Source organism: Anser anser, assembly GCF_964211835.1.
Source record: "Anser anser genome assembly, chromosome: 4".
Lineage (NCBI taxonomy): Eukaryota > Metazoa > Chordata > Aves > Anseriformes > Anatidae > Anser > Anser anser.
Window position 1 is genome coordinate 69,893,922 of NC_139724.1, and position 19,825 is coordinate 69,913,746.

The 19,825-nt window shown below is 35.8% G+C and overlaps 1 protein-coding gene across 2 annotated transcripts in view; it reads left to right on the forward strand.

The window, feature by feature from the left end:
- Nucleotides 1-19,825, forward strand: part of POLN (DNA polymerase nu) — a 111,423-nt gene that overhangs the window by 29,203 nt on the left and 62,395 nt on the right. For both annotated transcript variants that reach the window (XM_083833928.1, XM_083833927.1), the window contains 7 exons: nt 467-527; nt 781-845; nt 1,597-1,680; nt 2,087-2,176; nt 5,311-5,367; nt 6,145-6,198; nt 6,455-6,520. In XM_083833928.1, coding sequence (XP_083690054.1) covers nt 467-527; nt 781-845; nt 1,597-1,680; nt 2,087-2,176; nt 5,311-5,367; nt 6,145-6,198; nt 6,455-6,520 — 477 coding nt within the window. The remainder of the gene's footprint in view (nt 1-466; nt 528-780; nt 846-1,596; nt 1,681-2,086; nt 2,177-5,310; nt 5,368-6,144; nt 6,199-6,454; nt 6,521-19,825) is intronic.

Here is a 19,825-nt window from a genome sequence, read left to right on the forward strand (position 1 = left end):
CTAATTGCTTCGGTGGTTAGAGAAAAGAGACTTCCTGTTCTTTGTAACTGGATTGGGTACATAACCCCATTATCTTGCATCTTCTTCCTAATGAAAACAAATTTGTGAATTCTGAGGAGTTGCTTAATTGCTCAAGTAAATAAAGGGATAACTGTATGTTCTATTATAATGGATCTTACTCTAAAAATAAACCATTTAGAAAAAAATGAGGTGTGTGTATTTCTTTATTACTGTTCCTGTACCTTTCCCTACAAAATGATGTGATAACTGACTATAGCGTTTAGATACTATAATTCACACTAAGTAGTATTTCATTCCACAGACAGGCTTGTCATATGAAAAGGGATTATATAGAAAAATGAAATACTGCTTACTGAAAAATGGATTTGCATAATGATACTTTTATGTTTGATTTTGTTAATTAAAGTTGGCTGATACTGATGTTTATTTGTATCTTGCTTTACAGGTTCAAGGTTTGTGGAAATTATTTTGCACATTAGAGCTTCCACTGATCAAAATTCTGGCAGGTATGAAAACTCAGCTCAAAATATGACTCTTCACCTTTTTCACACAGCTGCTTACTATGCTGACATAGGATGTTATCATAGAATCACAGGATGGTTTGGGTTGGAAGGGACCTTAAAGTTATAACTCAGAATACTACATGTTACCTTATCCTTATAACACCTTTGTGAGTTAGAGTTCCCATTTTACAGTCTGAATTATGCAAAATCACAATTGTCAGTTGTAAGTGTACTCTGTATTTGATTGTGTTTACAGTGATGGAAACACACAAAATACATGTGAACAAACAAGAACTGAAAAAAACATCAGAGATTCTCGGGGTAAATTTTGTCTTTATTTTTTTTTCTTTTGAAAATTATATAACATTTTTCTGCTTTTACACAGAATAACAGTGAAAAGAGGAGGATTCTTTTTTTTGTTGTTCTATCACATTTTATGTTACGTTTATTTAGTCAAGCAAAAAAGATATTTGCTTCACTAGCTTTGCCCCTGAACTAAGAATGCATTGCAAAATGCACAGATCCTTTTGGATTATGGGTTGACTAAAAGTTGTAATGAAAGTTTTTGAACCTACACTTGTCAGTAACCATCTTTCTGAGAAATGATACATATTTTTGTCTCTCTTTACAAATAAAACACTCTTTACAAATTATGTGTTCTGAGAGTTCCAAGTTTGCCATTTTCCAATTAGTAAAAATAGCTACAAGAGAAGCCTATTTTGTAGCATTAATTCTGACTAGGTAATCATAGTGGTCTGACAGTTTGTAAGTGTACCAGAATAATTTGCACAGCTCTGTTTCTCACAGACCTCTGTAGTCTTCAATAATGTAAATAATTTTCCAGTGACTTTTGGTAGTTTTTACTACGTTAAATCCCCCTTCCCAGATCACAAAGAATTGTAGATTAAAATTATGTAAGCAATCCACTATACGAGATAGCCAACAATGATTACACATTATGAACTACCCCATTTGTAAGTAGAAGTCCAATATACTCATTAGTCTAGAAAGTAGCAGAATATTGAAGAAAATAATAATTGAAACAGAATAATTCTGATGTACTCATTTGTAGTTGAGACTCAAAGAGCTTGAACAGGAAGCCCATCAAATTGCTGGAGAACGATTCCTTTTGACCAGTAGTAGTCAACTCAGAGAGGTAATATTTATACTGCTGTTATTGCCTAAGCTGTAATTTTTTATGGATACAGAAGAATTATAAAGCATATAAATTTGTCCTTACAACTTCAGATTCTTTTTTAATACTCTTCTGATTATAATGGAGGACATGTCAGTTTTCTCATGAATCTGACAGTTTTGGCTAATCTGTATTTGTATGTATTTAAAGAAATAATGCATTTTATTTTAGTGAATACACTAATGTTACATATAATACATCAAAAGTAGAGATTTTATCTTTCATATTGTGTTGATTCTCTTCCCTACAGTATACTCTGTTTTCCCTGAAATCCGTTTTCTAGACTGAAGTTCAGGCACAGAATTTTCCATTCTTTTTCAGCACTTGAAGCACTGAAACAGTTTTCTTACATGTTTTGTTGATGTAGGTACTATTTGAAAAGTTAAAACTGCATACACTGTGTGAGAAAATTCCAAGAACTGAAAGGCAGCAAGTGGCATCCACCTCAGAAGTCGTGGTGAGACAGGGAGAGGTTTTTTTTTTTTTAACTATCTTCATAATTTAGAAAAACTTCCAAGATATGTTTCAGTGAAACTGACACTTGTCTAAAGTTTCCCTAACAATCTTGGTTTATTTTTTAAGTCATGTTAATCACACTTCATTTATTTGTGCCAGAAATGAAAGGGATGGGGGCTGTCCTCTTAGTACTTACCAGGAATGGGAAGGATAGAGGAGAATACTACTGCCCTTGACATTTGTCAAGCTTCAGGTAGAAAAACAACTCTACAGTGAATACACCTTTGTCAGAAAAGAAAGAAATAATTTGTAGTTTTCTGACCTGAAATTCTTGGTATTTCCTAACACTTTGTAGTGACTCTGCAGGGATCTAATGCCAAATCTACTCTTACTTATGGACCTTACCTTCCTATAAGTCAGATAGGAGCTGGCAATAAACTAGTCTGGAGTTGTTTATCTTTTAGGATTTCTCCCTTGCTCTGAAACAAGAGTGAGAGGTGTATGTTTTTTATCTATTTGTGCTATTTCCATTTTTTCCAGAACAATCTGTGAATATGTTTACAGGTGTTCTGCTTGGAGACAGCATCCTGCCTTCTCTCCCTCACAGACTGAACACCTTCTAAAAAAGAATCTGATGCCTCTGCAGACTTCTTTCTCTTCAAGTTGCTCTCCCTGATAAACCAGCAAAGCACCTATCGAAGCTGAACTTTAGCTATAACCAGGGTTACAGACTTTAGTACCAGCATGCGTATATGACCATCTTCCTCAGAGGAGGAAGACTTTCTCACTGGTCAGATTTTGATAGCTAAGTATGTCTGGTTGTTGAAAGAGACCACTGGTGAGAGAAAATGTAAAATCTGCTGGTGAAGGAAAGAGCAACCCAGGCTTTCTCTTGTGGTCAGTAAACACAATTATATTTGGAGTTGTGTCTGCAGGATCTTGATAGAATCCTGCTCCCTTTGAGCAGTAATGACCACTTTAGATCCTTTCACTCACCTTTACAAGACATCAGATCTATTTTCAGATACGATGTAGTGAATACTGCACATATGAAACTTCTCCAGGTTTTTTTCTTCTGCTAGTGTTGGAACAGCAATGCATGTGTTCAGCATGTGATCCCACAGAAGGACAGAAACATGCCAAAACTATTTGTTTATAAATGATAAAGGCAAGATCAAACTGCAGACTTCTTGGTAACTTCAGAGGCAAATACGGATGCCCCTTTCTTTTGTTAAAACGATCATAGAATCATAACTCCGTGTACGTGCAATTGTATTGTTCTAGTTTACATGGGAGTCAAATTGAAAATAATACAACTCATGGCTGAAAATGAGCACCTTTGGGGAAAATAGAAATGTAGGATTTGTGTCCTGGTTCCAGTTAGGACAGAGTTAAGTAGCTCATAGTAGCTGGTAGGGTGCTATGTTTTGGATTAGGATGAGAAGAGCGCTGATAACATGCTGATGTTTTAATTGTTGCAGAGCAGTGTTTACACCAGGCCAAGGACTTTTCGGCTTCTTGCTCTGTCCTGCCAGCGAGCAGGCTGGGGGTGCAGCAGGAGCTGGGAGGGGACAGACCCAGGACAGCTGACCCAAACTGGCCAAAGGGGTATTCCATACCATCTGACGTCATGCTAAACAATATATAGGGGTGGCTGGCCGGGGTGGGGGGGCCGGCTGCTCGGGAATAGGCTGGGCATCGGTCAGCGGGTGGTGAGCAATTGCATTGTGCATCACTTGTTTTCTTACACATTATTATTGTTAATACTATTACCATTATCACTATTATTATTATTATTGTTATTATTATTTTCCTGTCTTAATAAACCGTCTTTATCTCAACTCACAGGCTTCACTTTCCCGTTTCTCTCCCCCCATCCCAGAGAGGGAGGGGGGAGGGTGAGCGAACGGCTGTGTGGTGTTTAGCTGCCAGCCGGGTTAAACCACAACAATTTGTTTCTCAAGTGTGAGAGAGGAAATTCAACTCTTGGGCTGACTGTCTGAACTACCAGATACCATCTCTGACTTAATGTCAGCAGCATAACCACAAAAATTGCACACTATTGATGGAAAAGGAGGCTTCGTAGATCAAATATGTAATCTTGCTGAGTGACAGGGAAGACTTGGGAGATAGGAAGGATCAGTGAAATAAAATACATTGTCTTTTTCTGAGAATATAAGATTTGTTGCAGTCTATCAATGCATTTTTTTAGTCCAGTGCTTTTTCCAACAATTGTTGGTATTGGGTTAATTAAAGAAATGTAATCTGAAACATTATAGTAGTTAAATACTAGATAATTAATATATTGTCTATCCTTTATAGTAAGAAAAAAGCTTACGTTTTTTAATCATCATTCTGGTATAACTGCATAAGTTTTCCACCCTGAACTGTGTAGTTCCAGATATTTTTGTTGTGATTCTAAATATCCAAGCTCATTCAACTCTTTTTGTTAACAAAATTTTGTGTCAATTTACAGTCAAAGTTATCATAAATTTGCTTCATTTTATTGGTTTTGAATTTGACAATTTCAACTTTTTTTTTTTCTTTTTTTATTGAAAGTCTCCTGGAACTTGTATTATTGGATGAATGGAATAAATTCTCCTTTTGCATTTTGTGTGTGTGTATACATATACATATACATGTATTATCTCTATATATGTGTATATATGTATAAATATATATTATTTTGTGTACTTTTTCGTGTTATCTCTTACTTAGATGCTGTCTAGCACAAAAATGAAAGAAAGGACCGTATTCACACACACACACCCCATGCCCTATATGTTTTCTATGTTCCATGGAACAGCTTTTGTCTGCAAATCTTTTTGTCCCTGTCTGGAATGGAAAGGAAATGAAATGCAAAGGGATAATCTCCAGCCCTCCTGCTGAAGGCAGGAAAGAATGAAGGCTCCCCTGGGCCTGGGCTGAGTTTGCTTGAAGGACATTATTCTTTAGCAAGTTTTTCATCCTCTCAGCTTGGTGAGAGAATGTCTTCCACCAGAACTTATTCTGTATTTTACTTTCTGACAGTTAAACATGAAGTATCAATCAGTGTGTTAATGGTGAGGTTAAGATGGCTAAATAATAGCACTTAACAGAAGAATATACCAGTAATTCAAATTTTTTATTTTGCAGCTGAGTAAGTTGCAAGATCTTCATCCTTTGCCTAAGATAATGTTAGAATACCGGCAGGTGAGGTGATGTTTTTACATAAGGTAGTTGCACTGACGCAAAGTTAGCAAGAAATATATTCTCAGATGAACAAACAAATAAAGTTGGATATAGTTTAATTATTTCAAATATTCATTGAAATTTAAATTTGCAAGTTGTAGATATTCTTAAGAGTTTTTGAATTTAATGTTTATGCTTTTGTTTTGCACAATGTTAGATTATAGCTAGCAGAACTACTGCAAAAGCACTTGGAAAACTTCACTGTTAAATTTGTTTAGTACTATAAAGCACAGTCTCAGGGCAAAATATTTATTTTCTGAATTCTGAAGAAATTCTATCAAGATAGCGAGGGAGATGACTAGTTATCTTTTTTTTTAGGTGACAAGACCCTCCTGAAAATCCAAAATTACCGAGTTAGTTCTTATGTTTGGGTAATTCAGCTGATGAGTTTCCAAAATAGATAACAAACAAAAAACACCACTGAAGTGTGTAATTTTTTTGTGTGTCTCTTTTTGAGTAGTTTATTGATGAGGGGGGTATAAGATATAAATTAATAAATTCCAATAGTTCATTTACTAGTGTCTTTATAGACCTGGCTTTAGGGTATAACCTAGCACTTGCCTAACCTATGCTAATAGGTCAAGCTACTAGTGAGTATGCCTCCATTATTTTCTAAGGTAAAACTGTGTTTTAAGAAAGTCTACAAAACAAGTTTATATGCATTTGAGATTAAGATCTTTAATGTGAAAATCTTATTTGTATGAATAAACATTTATTTAATACTTTTGTGTAATTCAGGTTCGTAAGATAAAATCAACCTATGTGGATGGACTACGAACATGTATGAGAAAGGTAAAAATAGAAAAGTAGTCTGTAAAACTGTATTTCAAATAAATCATAAAGGTATGAAATGATTGCAGTATGTACAGTTCAAGAACTTTTATGTACGGAAAATTACAAAGTATTTATTTTTGACTTTGTAATCCTGATTGCAGTGGGTTTTTATTACTAATATTTGCATTAATACATTTTCAGAGAAACACGTCCTTTTTAGATGTATGTCTTCATCCTGTTTTTTTGTGGGTATGTTTACTTTACTTGACTGTAGGGATTTATTTCCTCTACATGGAATCAGACAGGAACTGTGACTGGCAGACTTTCATCTAAACATCCAGTAAGTGATCCTTTTAAAGATTTAAATTTAAATTTTAAAACTGTAATTTATATAAAATATTACATATTTTTAACTTATGGAACATTCTAGTTTTCTTGCAAATCTAACACCATACTGTAAGTAAATCAGAGGCAGAAAAAGTGTATTAAATGGGTGCTTTACTCTACAACATTTATTTTAATTAATATTTTCCATCTAGACCAGAAATTAAGATTTTTTTCCCAAGGCTTATGTAGAGTGAACTGTGAACCATGCATGCACCCTCTAGACTTCTACTGAATGCTTTTTTTTTTCCTTATGATAAATTTCTGGTGTCATGAACCACTTTCTGTAAAGGATTGGTGAGCCCTGGAAGGATTCCAGAAAAAAAACAAAACAAAAAACAGAATAAAAAAAGGGAAGAGCAGGATGAGAAGCCCTTCTCTTCTGGGATTGGGCTTCAGGCCTTGTAAGAGAGAAGAGCTCTGTTGCTCTGGAAGCAACAGGTGCAACTGGCTGTGATACTCGGGCTCTTTGTGCTTCTTTGGCTATAATAATCTCCATGTATGCTTACGGCTGCAATGTCTTTTATTTCACTTTCCGGACTACTGGAGGCACCCTCCCTCCTCAAGGTCGCCTTTTTAAGTGCGTATTTGAAGTTTTTTTATTATAGCATTTTACTTGGAATTTAACACCTCCTCTGGTGTGCCTCTACTGTCCCATGGCCTTTCTTGGCAAAGACCTGCCACCTACCCCTGTGGCAGAAGGAGAATAGAAGCAGAAATGGGACCTGACTCATGAAGACTAGAGGGACACCAGGAGACTGCATACACCTTAACCTGTGCCCAAAAGTATTATCAGTTCTTGTCCCTGCAGGTTTGAGTACTGCTTAGCAGACTGTTCCTAACCTTAAGCTTCATAGGTATGAATGGCATTGGAAGATTTGTCAGTCTTGGGAGCAAAGTTATGGTCTTCCACAGCTCTGTGGAGGAGCAGAGATCTTAAACATAATGGTTCTATCATGACCATGTTGCATGGGAGGGCTCGTGGCTCCTTGCAAGGCCTGCCTGGTATGGTGGTTTCTGGTGTTCTGGCAAAAAGCTCTTCTGCGAGGATCTCATCGTTATAGTACTGGTACATTCCTTAGATCCTCTTACCTATCTTGAGAGTTCAGGTTTCATTTATATCTTCCTGCCCTCATGGTGCGTATTTCCATGAAAGTTTTCATTGGACTATTTATAGCGAGTGCTTGTGCTTTCTGCTGAGTAAAAAAGCAGTGTCTAGGATTCTGAATTAAATATGGAACTGAAGAGTGTTACTGCTGCTCCTGCTTCTTATGCACCCAGATGTGGGGAAGAGATGGCAGAGAATGGAAGAGAAGATCATGAAGGTCACACTCTGCTAAACGTTCTGATGTGCTGCACAGGCTTTACAAGTCAGAGCTGAACAGTTATCTTGAACAACCACGTAAAATACAATGTGACCTCTGGCCCATTATGCTAATAATAGCGGTAAATCTACTTTTCAAGCAACAAAAAGGATGGTTTTCTCCAGAACAATGCTGCTAAAGTTAGGATCTGGGGTTGCCTATGTCTGGCTTTTCTGTATAAGTAAAAACATTGGCACAGCTTATTTTGTGCAAAGTGTTTATGGAATTTATACCATCTGTTTCTGAGTAGTTTATTGATATATTAGATATAGCGCAATGCCCAGTCATTTTGCTAAGTGCTGAAGGGCTGGGAAAATGCTTGCCAGAAATCCTAAGTATTGTAGATATTTCTGCAGTCACTGTGATATCATATATTAGCTGAACATTTGCTGAGGTAGTTTATTTTGAACTGTGTTTTAAAAATACTTTGAGTGATAAAAACAAAAGATAAGTGTAAATTGGATACCAAATAGATAAAAATTGGATTGGATAGCAAAGAGAAAAAAAAAATCTCATATGCTGCAGTGGTTGTGGATGATGAGGTTCTAAACAAAGGTTTCTTTATATATATTTTATTTATTTTTATTTTATTTGATTTGTTTTTAAGGAAATGGATCTGTCATTTTAAGATATAAAATAGAGTCTAGGAGGGTTTTACTCTTAGGTTTAAGGGGAAATAATCAGACATTAAGCACAGAACAGGATTTCTTTTTCAAATAAATTGTTTCACGGTCATCTTTCAGACAAATCCACGTATGATGGATGGATGATGTATGTTTTTGGCTTTAAGCAGGTCAAAAGATAAGCTTATTCACATGATTTCTTTTTTTACTTTTGAGTTGCAGCAGCTTAGAGAGGGTTTCTGGGTAGAACTTGAATTCAATAGCTTTCCACGTATACATCTGTTTTAGTTTAACTGTGCACTGTTTCTTCTCTGGTTCCTTTTTCTGCAGTGTGTGTGCTGTACAACTAATACCTTTTTCATATATAAACATTTTATAATAATGTAGTACCTCACTGAAGAGAGGCATATTTGATGATGTAGTCTCCTGCTATAGCACTGTAACTGTCTATTTGCTACTGCATGAGAACCTGTCTATCTGAAAACTGAAAATAAATACAAAAACTTAAATTCTTCAGTCAAATGATATTGTAATAAATCCATAGGCTATTTTTTTTTCATTCTCTGATGAATTGCCTGTGACTGTTAAGGAAAAGTTAATTAGGTTTATGATTTGAATATTTTGTTTTTAATTTTATTTATAAATAGATTAGACTTGTCTGCATTAGTATACTCCTTTATTGTATAGCAAATTAGTAGTTTTCATATTAAGTATGTTTATTACATTCATAAAGACATATTTCTGTTTTCCAAACCTCCCTTAAAACACCATTATTCAGTCTCTCACCTTTTAAAGAAAAAGCAAGTCATGGCAGAGGTTGGAAGACATAAAGCCAATTAAGATAAAGCCTCTTTCAGAATGAACAGAGAAATCGTAACGCTAGATATAAAGATTGCTTATAATTGTATGCTATAATTTGGTTTGAGATGTAAACTTCAGCACTAGAATCAGATAGTCTGCAGAAAGGATTTTTCTTCCAGGCTTCTGCAGCAAGAGAATTGAAATGTTACTAATGAGTTTACATTTCTACTCTTCACAAGATGCTTGTATCTTTAAACTCAAAAGCATAAACTGTTGGGCTTCAGGGATATTTCCTTCCTTTGAGCATCAAAATTTATGCTGGAGATAAGTAAAATTCTTTACCTTCTCAGAGCACGTGAAAAAAAATAAATGAAAACACTCCAATTTCTTCCAAGGAAATACAGTCCTACTAGCTTGTCCAAAAACGCCAAGAAAGTAAATCACTTAACCCATCAAAGAAGCATCTTAGGCTTTAATTTGGAAAGCAGAAATGTCATTAGAAAGAGAAACTAGCTAGGGTATGTTGAATGTTAATGTGCTCAAAGGCAAACTGTAGGAAACCTGAATATTGAAAATACTTCAGTCTTTCCAGCAGATATAAATAATATCTTCTGATATTGAATGCATGAGAGAGAATTGCATGCTCGTTTATTAGAAAATGTGTGTTACTATCCTTCAGTGTCTGGAATATGAATAAGAAGTCTGGTTTCAGTTCCCGTAGAAGAGAGTCTATTGAAGTAGAGACATTGTATGTGTTCCCACACTGTGTAGGTATTTCTTCCATTCTGGGCTGTCTTCTGGAGTGAATGGACTAATTGAGTCTATTAAAGCTAATTAAAACTCAATTGTAGTTTTGGGATAGTTTGTCCTGTGGCTTATGGACAGTGTGGATGAGATGCTACCCGTTCGTCTCCCTCTAAAGCTATCCCAATAGTTTTTACATCCTTAGCATACCCATCCACACGGACAAAAAGCAAGGCAGACTGTCAGAATCAGGCAACCGAACTATTGTGACAGCTCTCAAATTTCAGGCATTTCATTCCTGGCCTCATTAAGGTTACAAGCTGATCTGTGATAACACCAATAGTTTTTTTCTGCAAGTTTATCGTCTCTGGTCACAATTAGATTCCAACACAGATGGAATTCTACAAGGTATTTCAAATTTGTACAGTAGCTCACCACTACTGAAGTGTCTTGCTTCCCCTGTCTCTTTCCTTCACAATTCGTGGAAGGATTTGGCAGAGCTCATGCAATGTAAGGAGGCAGGCACTAAGTCTGGGAGCAGGGATGTGATCTCATCTTCCCTTTTTTTTTTTTTGGCAGAAATGACCCAATACCTTGGCTGCTTTTGAAACTGCACTATTGTGAATACAATTTCTGTAAGCTTGTTTCCATATGCTGACCTAGTGAACTGAACAAACACTTCAAATGGACGGATAGTGTGGGTCTTAGGTTTGCATTGATTTTACTTCAGTGTGTTTTTGTTTGTTTGTTTTTCATATGTTTATTGGAAAGCACTAAGGATAGAGAGGAGACAGATATATTCCAGGTTCATGTAAGACATATTGCCAAAAGTTTTCTTTAACGTCATTTAGGCTAACAAAACCACTTTTAGGTAATTATGCTCTGACATGGGCTTTACTGAAAAAAAATGGTTGTCTTAACAGAGATGACAGTCTGTGCATTTGCTTGGACCTTTGTATCAAAGCAGTTTAGTGGCATGTTTTCTAGGAGTACAAACAGCTATCACTGTGCTGATATGCTGATAAAATCAGAGCATCCATGCCATTTATTATGGTTGGGTTTTGTTCCCTGAGTATATCTTGAATTCAGAATGAGCTTTTCTTTTGTCATGCTTCTTTTCAGTATGTTTGTTTCAATACTTTTGAGATGTATAGCTGTTATGGTTGCTTTAATAGCACTAAAATAATACCTGATTTTGTATGTATTTAGAGTATTGATGTTTTTACAATCTCTGCTGCTTTATTTTTGAAGTATATATTAGTGAAGACTTTAGCATTTAAAGAAACTAGTAACAATATGGGAGACAGTTCTTTCTTCCCTGCTTCTCAGTTTTTTGTTTTGATAAGGAAATTTTACTTGAATGAAAGAATGAGCATGTTGATGACTTCAGTTCAATTGCTTTTGTGATAAAAATTTACATTACGTTAACATTGCAATAAGATGCTCTTAGTTATGGGTTTGACAACTACAGTATGAAAAGTCTGTTAGCAGTATCATAACACCAATGTCTGGTGCTCCAGAACATCTTCATGTTAATTTAATATCAAATTGCAGAAGACCTACAATTGCATCATAGACCTTTGTTCTTCTAGCATCTCGTGTACTCCTAGTATCCTTTTCTACGGTATGTGCATATTTTTGGCATTCTCTGCTCCTGTTTTGTGCATGTGTATGGATCTCATGGTGGGTGTAGTGTATTGGATGCATAGACTACATTTTACATGATAATGTTTTCCATCTGGCTCAGTAAAGCTTGGGGCATCATCTGGGTTGTAATTTTGTAGTAACAGAAGCAATACAATCATGTAGATAACTTCTATTTGGGATTGTCTTTCTTTAAATAGCACATAAAACGTAGTTATACATACAATGGTGATGCATAGCTAGTATAAATCTGCTTCTGTACAGTAATCAACACAAAAAAATGCTTGCATTTTATTAATGCAGGATAAGAGAGGGAGTCTGTCATTACTTCTTCTACAAACTAGACATAAGTGCAGAAATACATAGAGCATTAACATTAACAGCTCAAAAAATGAAAGATGTATGTAATGTCGGCTCTTAGCACATTATAAAATATTGACTGAGAGGCCTAATTCCTCCTTCACTCTCCTTTAGTTCCTGGCAAAACACTCCTCAGAGAAGCTCAGACGTCTAGAATGGGATAGAAAAATTTCCTGTTAAGTGTCTCTTTGCTAGAGAGATGATGGCACTGTGTACCTCCGTTTGTTCTGTTCAGTGTCTAAGATACTACATTGCAATTACATTATGTATAAATTAAACTGTCAGCAGTTGAGTGCCTATTGTTGTTGAGTGGGCTTTGTTAAGACAGTTGGTTATATGCTGATTCATTTTATCCTCTGAGTAGCCTTTGCCAATATATTTTGGAACTGCTGCAGGTAGAAGCCAAAGCTATACACTGATCACCTTTTAGAAATCTGTGCTGGAATACAGCTTGTTCTACTGCCAGTGTTTTTCTCTATTATGTACATGACTAGAGCACATAACTAACAACAAACAAAATTAGCGTCACCTTTGATTAATGTGTCTTTTTGAACTATGTAGTTTCCACTATCTTACAAATTAAAAGATTTTTTTTAAAGAATTAATTTTAGTAATATCTATAAATTAAAGTAGCCTGGTATAAAAGTTAATGTGTACGCTGTGTTGTGTCTCTTGGAATTCTGGAGTCTTATTCCATGTGATCTTAATATTTTAAGAGCAATGTTAGCATGCTATTTTGATTACAAGAGAAAAATAATGCTATTCACTTGTAATCTATCACAGTCCTTATTTTTCCACTGTTTGTTCATACTACTATTTCAACTACTACCTAAGCAAGTTACATTTGCTTGAGATTGGCATCTGTTAGCATCCTCTCAAGTCCCAATGTGGTCACAGTTGTTATACCTCCACACTTAAGAGTTTAATAGAGCCCATGACCTAAGTTCCTTTTCACTGTCCTCATCTGAAAGACAGTTGCTCACAGATCAAGTCTCCAGCAATGTGCAAAATGCATCTATCTTCATGTCCGTGTAAATATTCATGTGCCTATTTTTTATGAAGCTGTTGGTACCTCTTATGAGTTGATTAAGATTTTAGAAGTTCTGCTTGAAGATTTTTTTATTCTTTGTATGAAATATTCAAACAGTAGGATTTCTAGAAATGCACTTCTAGAAAATATTCAAAGCTTGGAGACTTATATTCTGAGAGAACAATAAAAAAATAAAATATGATCTCAGGTACAAAAATTGCATCTTGTCTTCCAGGCTCTCAAAAGTAAGAGATGTTAGCATATTCTTTTAACCACTGAATTACTTTTTGTAAGGAAAATACGTAGTCTAATTCTGATCTCAGAACAAGTTTAATTAAATTTTAATATAACAGAAGTGTTTAAATAGTTTATTTTGCTGTGCATTGTTCTTCTCCCATCCTGTCTTTCAGTCAGAAAAAAATCACTTCAAAAACTTCAGTTCTGGCAGGACAAAAAAGGAAGGAGAGAAATGAAGAATGATAAAAAGAGAATGGATTTATAGAAGATCAAAAGTTAGATACAGCAAGAGAGTGTTCTTGTCTTGGTTGTATTTTCAAACAGCACTGCTTTTGAAAGTGTTGTCATTGGCTTCCTAAAGAATTTCAGGAAAATGATCTCTGTCAATCTGCATCCATATTACATTAATCTTTCTCAGCTGACAGTTCTTTTTTACCTGTATGAATGGGTGGAAAACTTGCCAGTTCTTTATTTCCTCAGCATCCTTCCAAAAAACCTCAGGAAATTTCACCCACAGTTCTATAGACAGATGCATTCTCTCAGGTTTGGAACAAAAAATAAATAATGGCTTGTATAAGGATCACTGAAGATAAACAGAATAAGGACAGAGGTCATGGTGCTAACTCCTGTGCAGCTTTTCTGTCCTCAGTTCTCCTGTACTAACGTTATCATCCGCTAGCCGTGGCTATTAGTTAAGAACTCATAGTAAAGTACTCCTTCTACCAAATCAAGAACTGTCCTTTCCTCACAGCGAGTAAAGAAAGTGACATTGGTTATTTAGGTTTCCTTTAATTCCTTCAATCAGCCTCCTGTTCAGTCCTTTGTAGCTTTTTGAGAGGAATTCCCTGCTAACATATACTCAGTAAATTCCTCAGTATGTGGAAGAATCTTGTTTGAGATGCTAAATTTTACCCTTACATAAAACAACTCTAACATCTCTTCTTTAGAAAGATTCCGGTCTGGAATTCTTCCAGTCTGGAAACCTTGTCGTTTTTTTCATGTGTTTAAAGGCCCAATATTTGTACCTTTGAGCAATATTCCCTTGACACTGCTTACTTTAAAGCTATAGTATACAGCTAGTATGCAACTAGTGCGATATTTACTGACTCTAACAGTTACTCAAAAGATTGTTTTCCTAAGGCATGTTATCCATGCCTTAGCACTGTTTTTTTTCACTAAAACCAGACCACATCTTCTTGAAGTTCATCCCAGAGCCTCCTGTATTAATGAATGTTAGTTTAACAGAGCTTATGTTCTGAGTAAAATTTTTCTTCTGGAAAATGAACTAAATTAGGTTAACAAATTACTTTATTTATATAAGGGAAATAAAAGCAAAGTTTGTCTCTTTGAAAGATGCGTAGAGCCATGTATATACAAACTCTGTTGCCTACTGTGCAAAGGTTAGTAATCGGTCAGTATATAAACAAGCAGCTGGGCCAAACCCATAATTTTATAAAAGAATTTGTCACAACATGTCAAATCAATAAGTTAGCAAGGTCACTTTTTTTTTTTAATTTAAAAAGTCATTCAGTAATCCTTTCTCATGCTTCTACAACATTATTACCTAAGGCAATAAGGCAGGTCTAAATTTGGAAATATATAACAAAAAGCAGATTAGTCATAGGAAATCAAATATGCTATTCTTTTCTTATGGCTAACTTTCTGAAGTAAGAATTCAGTATACTTGGTTGCCCTTTTTCATTCTTGCATTCATTTTGAAAGCTTCTTAAGTTTGTGTGTCTTGACTGACAGATCTAAAACCTTGATAATTCTGTGCTGCTGGGTGAGACAAGAGCGGAGTGGTACAACCAACTGCATCACCTTTGAAGGATTGTCCATTGCTGAAAAACAGTAACTAATACCAAAACTTAAGAAATCCTAATCTTAAGAAAACTTAGCAGAATTTAGTATGAGTCAGTGTTTTTTGGTAAGGAAAATGGACATTTCGATTTCTACCTAGCCACTAGGTGGCAATTTCACACAAGTCAAGACTTGCTTAGGAATGCAAGTACACATACATTCCAGACTGGTATTGCTATGGTGACCTTGTTCGTTTTCGTATTTTCTCTATTTATTGAGGTACATGCTGTACTTTAAAAATTAGATCTTCAGGCTGTCTAGAAATTATGTCTCATATAGAAGTCTGAGAAAACTGCGTATTCTTTTGCAACAATAAATAAATACTGCCATGAACAATAATTAAATATAGCAATTTTCCAAAAGAGAAATCAGGAATTACTTTGTTGTTGTTGTTTTTATTCTGCTGTGTAATTTCTCCTGAGTGAGTTGCCATTGACTTCGGAGGTGCCAGACAATTTTAGTGAATTGAGGTTGAGTGCCATCAGGATTCAGACTTGTTGTTCTGCTTTGCAAGAATGCTACTTTGGGCAGTGTGCAGTTTTCCTCGCTGTTTCTCCAGCAGCTTTGGTCTTTAACAAAGGAATGAGCAGAATGTTGAAAATTAAGCAAGTAGCTCACTGAACCTGTGCTTAGTTTTCTGCTGTAAGTGATTAACCGAGCTATTGAGAGCACAATTTATCAATAGGTGTAGTCCCATATAGAGACAGAAAAGACAACTGGAAAAGGAGTAATAACATTTTGAAGAAGTAAATAAGGGAAATTTTACAATAGAAGAATACAAGAATAAAAGGAAATATAACTCTTGAGATGTGTAATATAAAGCTCAAAGGAGTTATCATCTACCTATTTGTTATCACTTCAACAAAATATAGTCTTGCAGACCAAAGTATTGCTTCTGCTCCAACTGTTAATACAATGCTAGGCATCAAACGCATAAATTTAAGAGCTTATTTTCAGTTCCATTCTTCAGAGCTGAGTTCTTGTGCCCTAATTATTTACGTAAAGTTTTGGGAGAAGGTGATTCTAGGATAAACTCCAGAATGTTTTTGGATTTGTAGTGCTTTGAGTTTTGCTAGAGTGGTACATTTCATGAGATAAACTAGATTTTTATTTATTTTATTTCAGAGAAAATCTGTGTTTTTCTCAACTATTAGGAAATAGGAAAAAAAAATCCTGAAGCAACCTCTATTAGAATAATTCAATCTGACAAGATCACAGCCCTAGTAAATATTCTTGCATACAAGAAGAGCAACTAGTTAGGGGGTTTTACTAATGTTGATAGCCTATGTATTAATTCCTCTATTTGTGTTTTATTTTGCTGTAGAGTTTGGCACCATGCCTCATTTAACAGCAGGTGGATTAGTTGCTATACTAAGGGATGTGTGTGTGTGTGTGTGTGTTATAACTTTATCTGATCACTAAGTGACAACTAGGAGAAAAGGCTAATTGCTTCCTTAGATCTGTTCAGTCTAACTCCTTGGCTGTTTTTGATCTTTCCTCATGATACATCCACACTGTGTTAATTTATGAATGGATACCCTTATCTCAATGAGTAAGTTTGGTTTCTGTTCTTATTTTTAAATAAGCCCCTACGTTAGTGCAGAAATTAATTAGAATCAAATGTTCTTAGTCTGCAGCCATTTCTGTGCATTCCCATTTATTTCAATAACTTCCTAGCCTTTTCTCTGTTGCATATTGCATACTTAAAATCACGCAGATCTGAGCAGTTACTAGATGAACAAGCAATTTTCTAGTCAAAGTACGTATGGATGTAGATGTCATTGTATACATATGTGGGCATTTATTTCTAGGGAGTTACAAAAGTTGACTGAGGCTACTTACCCCCCCCCCCCCAAAAAAAAAAAAAAAGGCAATTTATGCTACTGGAAATGTGTATGGAGAGGAAGAGAGAGGTATGGGTTAGCTGCATCAACAGAAATAACTGAAATGTTGATTTAACATAGGAAAAATGAGCAACAGCCCTACTTGGCAGAGTATAAAATAATTAAGATGCATCTCAGCCTCTGTGGTTGCGTGAAGTCTAATCACACTGACTTCAAAGGTAATGTAGCCAGTATGTATCTGTATTCTGTAATCCTGTGAAAGAACCGAAAGAGCGTGCTGTTTTAACTTAGGAAAGAATCAAGCATACATTGATCAAATTAGTTTCAAATGTAGATGTAGAATTTAGAGACTAAAACTGGAAAGCTCAACAGAAATTGTAATGAATTGAGTATATACTCATAAAACTAGGAAGCGTATATTGTTTGTTGAATTTTGATTAGTTTTTGTTTTCGTGGATAATTGTGCTCTTCTCAGGTTGAACACTGTATGAGAACGCTATATTTGTGAGGCCCTAAGGGAGATACTGAGTCCATCAATTCTGAGTGTCCTTGCTGGAGTTAAGACTGTCATTGTTTCTGAAAGGCTCTATGTACAGAAGCTAACAGCAGAGGCAAGAATCTATGCAATCTTCACCTGAAACAGCAGACAAAAGTAGAACTGCTTTTAATAGTGGTATTTTCAGAACCAAGAAAACAGATTTCTAACCTGTGCTATAACAAAGCACGTAATGTCTCAGGATCATTAGTCAGAATGGATTATAGTAGCAGGAAAATCAGATTATGGAGGAAGAAGGAAAGAAATCAGGAGTCTTTGTTTTTAGGCATGTACAGTTTTAATCTAGCGTTCATAGTGACTTTTTTTCCCAGCGTGTCTATGATCCCTGCTTTTCCAGCATGATGTTTTTTTGAAGAGTTTAACTATGAACCAGAGATCCAACAATCATCTGCATGCTGGGGGAATGTGTCAAGTAACTGAAAATGTAAAAGGGGGGTGAGGAATTGATTGTGAGTGCTAGGTCCTCTGCCAAAGAAAGGCGTCAGCTTTGGACACCCAGGAAAGGCAGCTAGTCTGTGTTTCTCATATCCAAGGTGTGTTTAATACGGATCAGATTCAGCGCTTGGCTGGAGAATTTACAGAGAAAAAGGATTTTGGTTAGACTTTCAACAAACTGTAGAAGAAAATGTGCAATGATAAAAAAAAAATTAATCACTTGCTCATAAAATTTGATATTGCATTTTTCCTGATTCCTTGCTGCTCAATTTTTTCACCTTTCAGTGAGATTTTGAGTTGTATTTTTCCTTGAAGGGCTTCTCTCGCTCTGATGATTCGTGGTATGATTCTTTTTGCCTTTCTCCTTTTTTCCTTTTAGTTTTGATATCTATGTTACAAAATTTCATCTTTAGTCATTTAATGCTTGTAGTGAAAACAAAGAGTTTCACTGGAAATAAAAAGGTGAAAAAGAAAAGAGTGCAGTTGAAGTGGGGTATTTTTTCAGCTTTCTACTAGTCATGACTAAAAACGTAAAATATGGAAATTTCCATTTATACAGTCAAGTAGATCTCATGAATTGTGTTGCAGTTTTACCAGAATTATTTATGAAGCTTGGATGGTACATTTTTACATACCTTTTCCATAATCAAGAAAATACTGTTCTTTTTCTCACAGCTTGCATTTTAAGATGTGATGTGCCAACCGATAATTTCTGCAAAATATTTGTCTTTAATATTTGATGTATTTTAATGTTATGCTACAATGTACTATAAATGTTTTTTAAAAAAAATGCCTGGGGATGAAACCACAGTCTTGCTGCGGCTTTCCACTGTCTCATTCCATTGAAGTCTTCAACTGTAGCTCAGTCAGAAATCATGTGAAGTGAAGAGAAGACACTCTCCACTGTTTGGCACTGGGATACGTAAATTAATAACAGTGATACTATCAAAACAGAATCATAGAATCACAAAATTGTTGAGTTTGGATGAGACCTCTAGAGATTATCTAGTCTAACCCCCCCCTGCTTAAAGCAGGGTCCACTAAAGCATGTTTCTCTGGTTGGGTTTTGAATATCTCCAAGGCTGGAGACTCCACAACCTTTCTGGGCAACCTGTTCCAGTGTCTGACCACTGTCATGGTAGAAAAGTTTTTATTATGTTTTATTATGGGAAGAATCTGGTTCCATCTTTTTTACACCCTCCCATCAGGCATGTATTTGTATTGATATGATCTCCCCTGAGCCTTCGCTTCTAAAGTCTGAATACCCCTGTAAGCCTCTGCTCATATGACAGATACTCCAAGCCCTGAATCATATTAGTGGCACTTGATTGGACTTTCTCCAGTATGTCCATGTCTCTCTCGTACTGGGCAGCCCAGAACTGGGCCCAGCAATCCAGATATATCTCATGAGTGCAGAGTGAGGAAGGATCACCTCTCTTGACCTGTTAGCAGCATTCTTCCTCATGCAGTCCAGGATGCTGATGGCCTTCCCTGGAGCAAAGGCTTGTTGCTGACTCACGTTCAACTTGTTTTCCTCCAGGATCCTCGGGTCATTTTCTGCAAAGCAGATTTCCAGACTGTCAGATCCCAACACGCACTGGACATGGTGTTATTCCTCCCCACATGCCAAAATCTGCATTTTGTTGAATTCCATGATACTCCTGATGGCCCATTTCTCTAAGATGTTGAGGTTCCTCTGGATGGCAGCACAGCCTTCTGCTGTATCAGCTTCCCCTCCCAGTTTTGTACAGTCTGCCATGTTG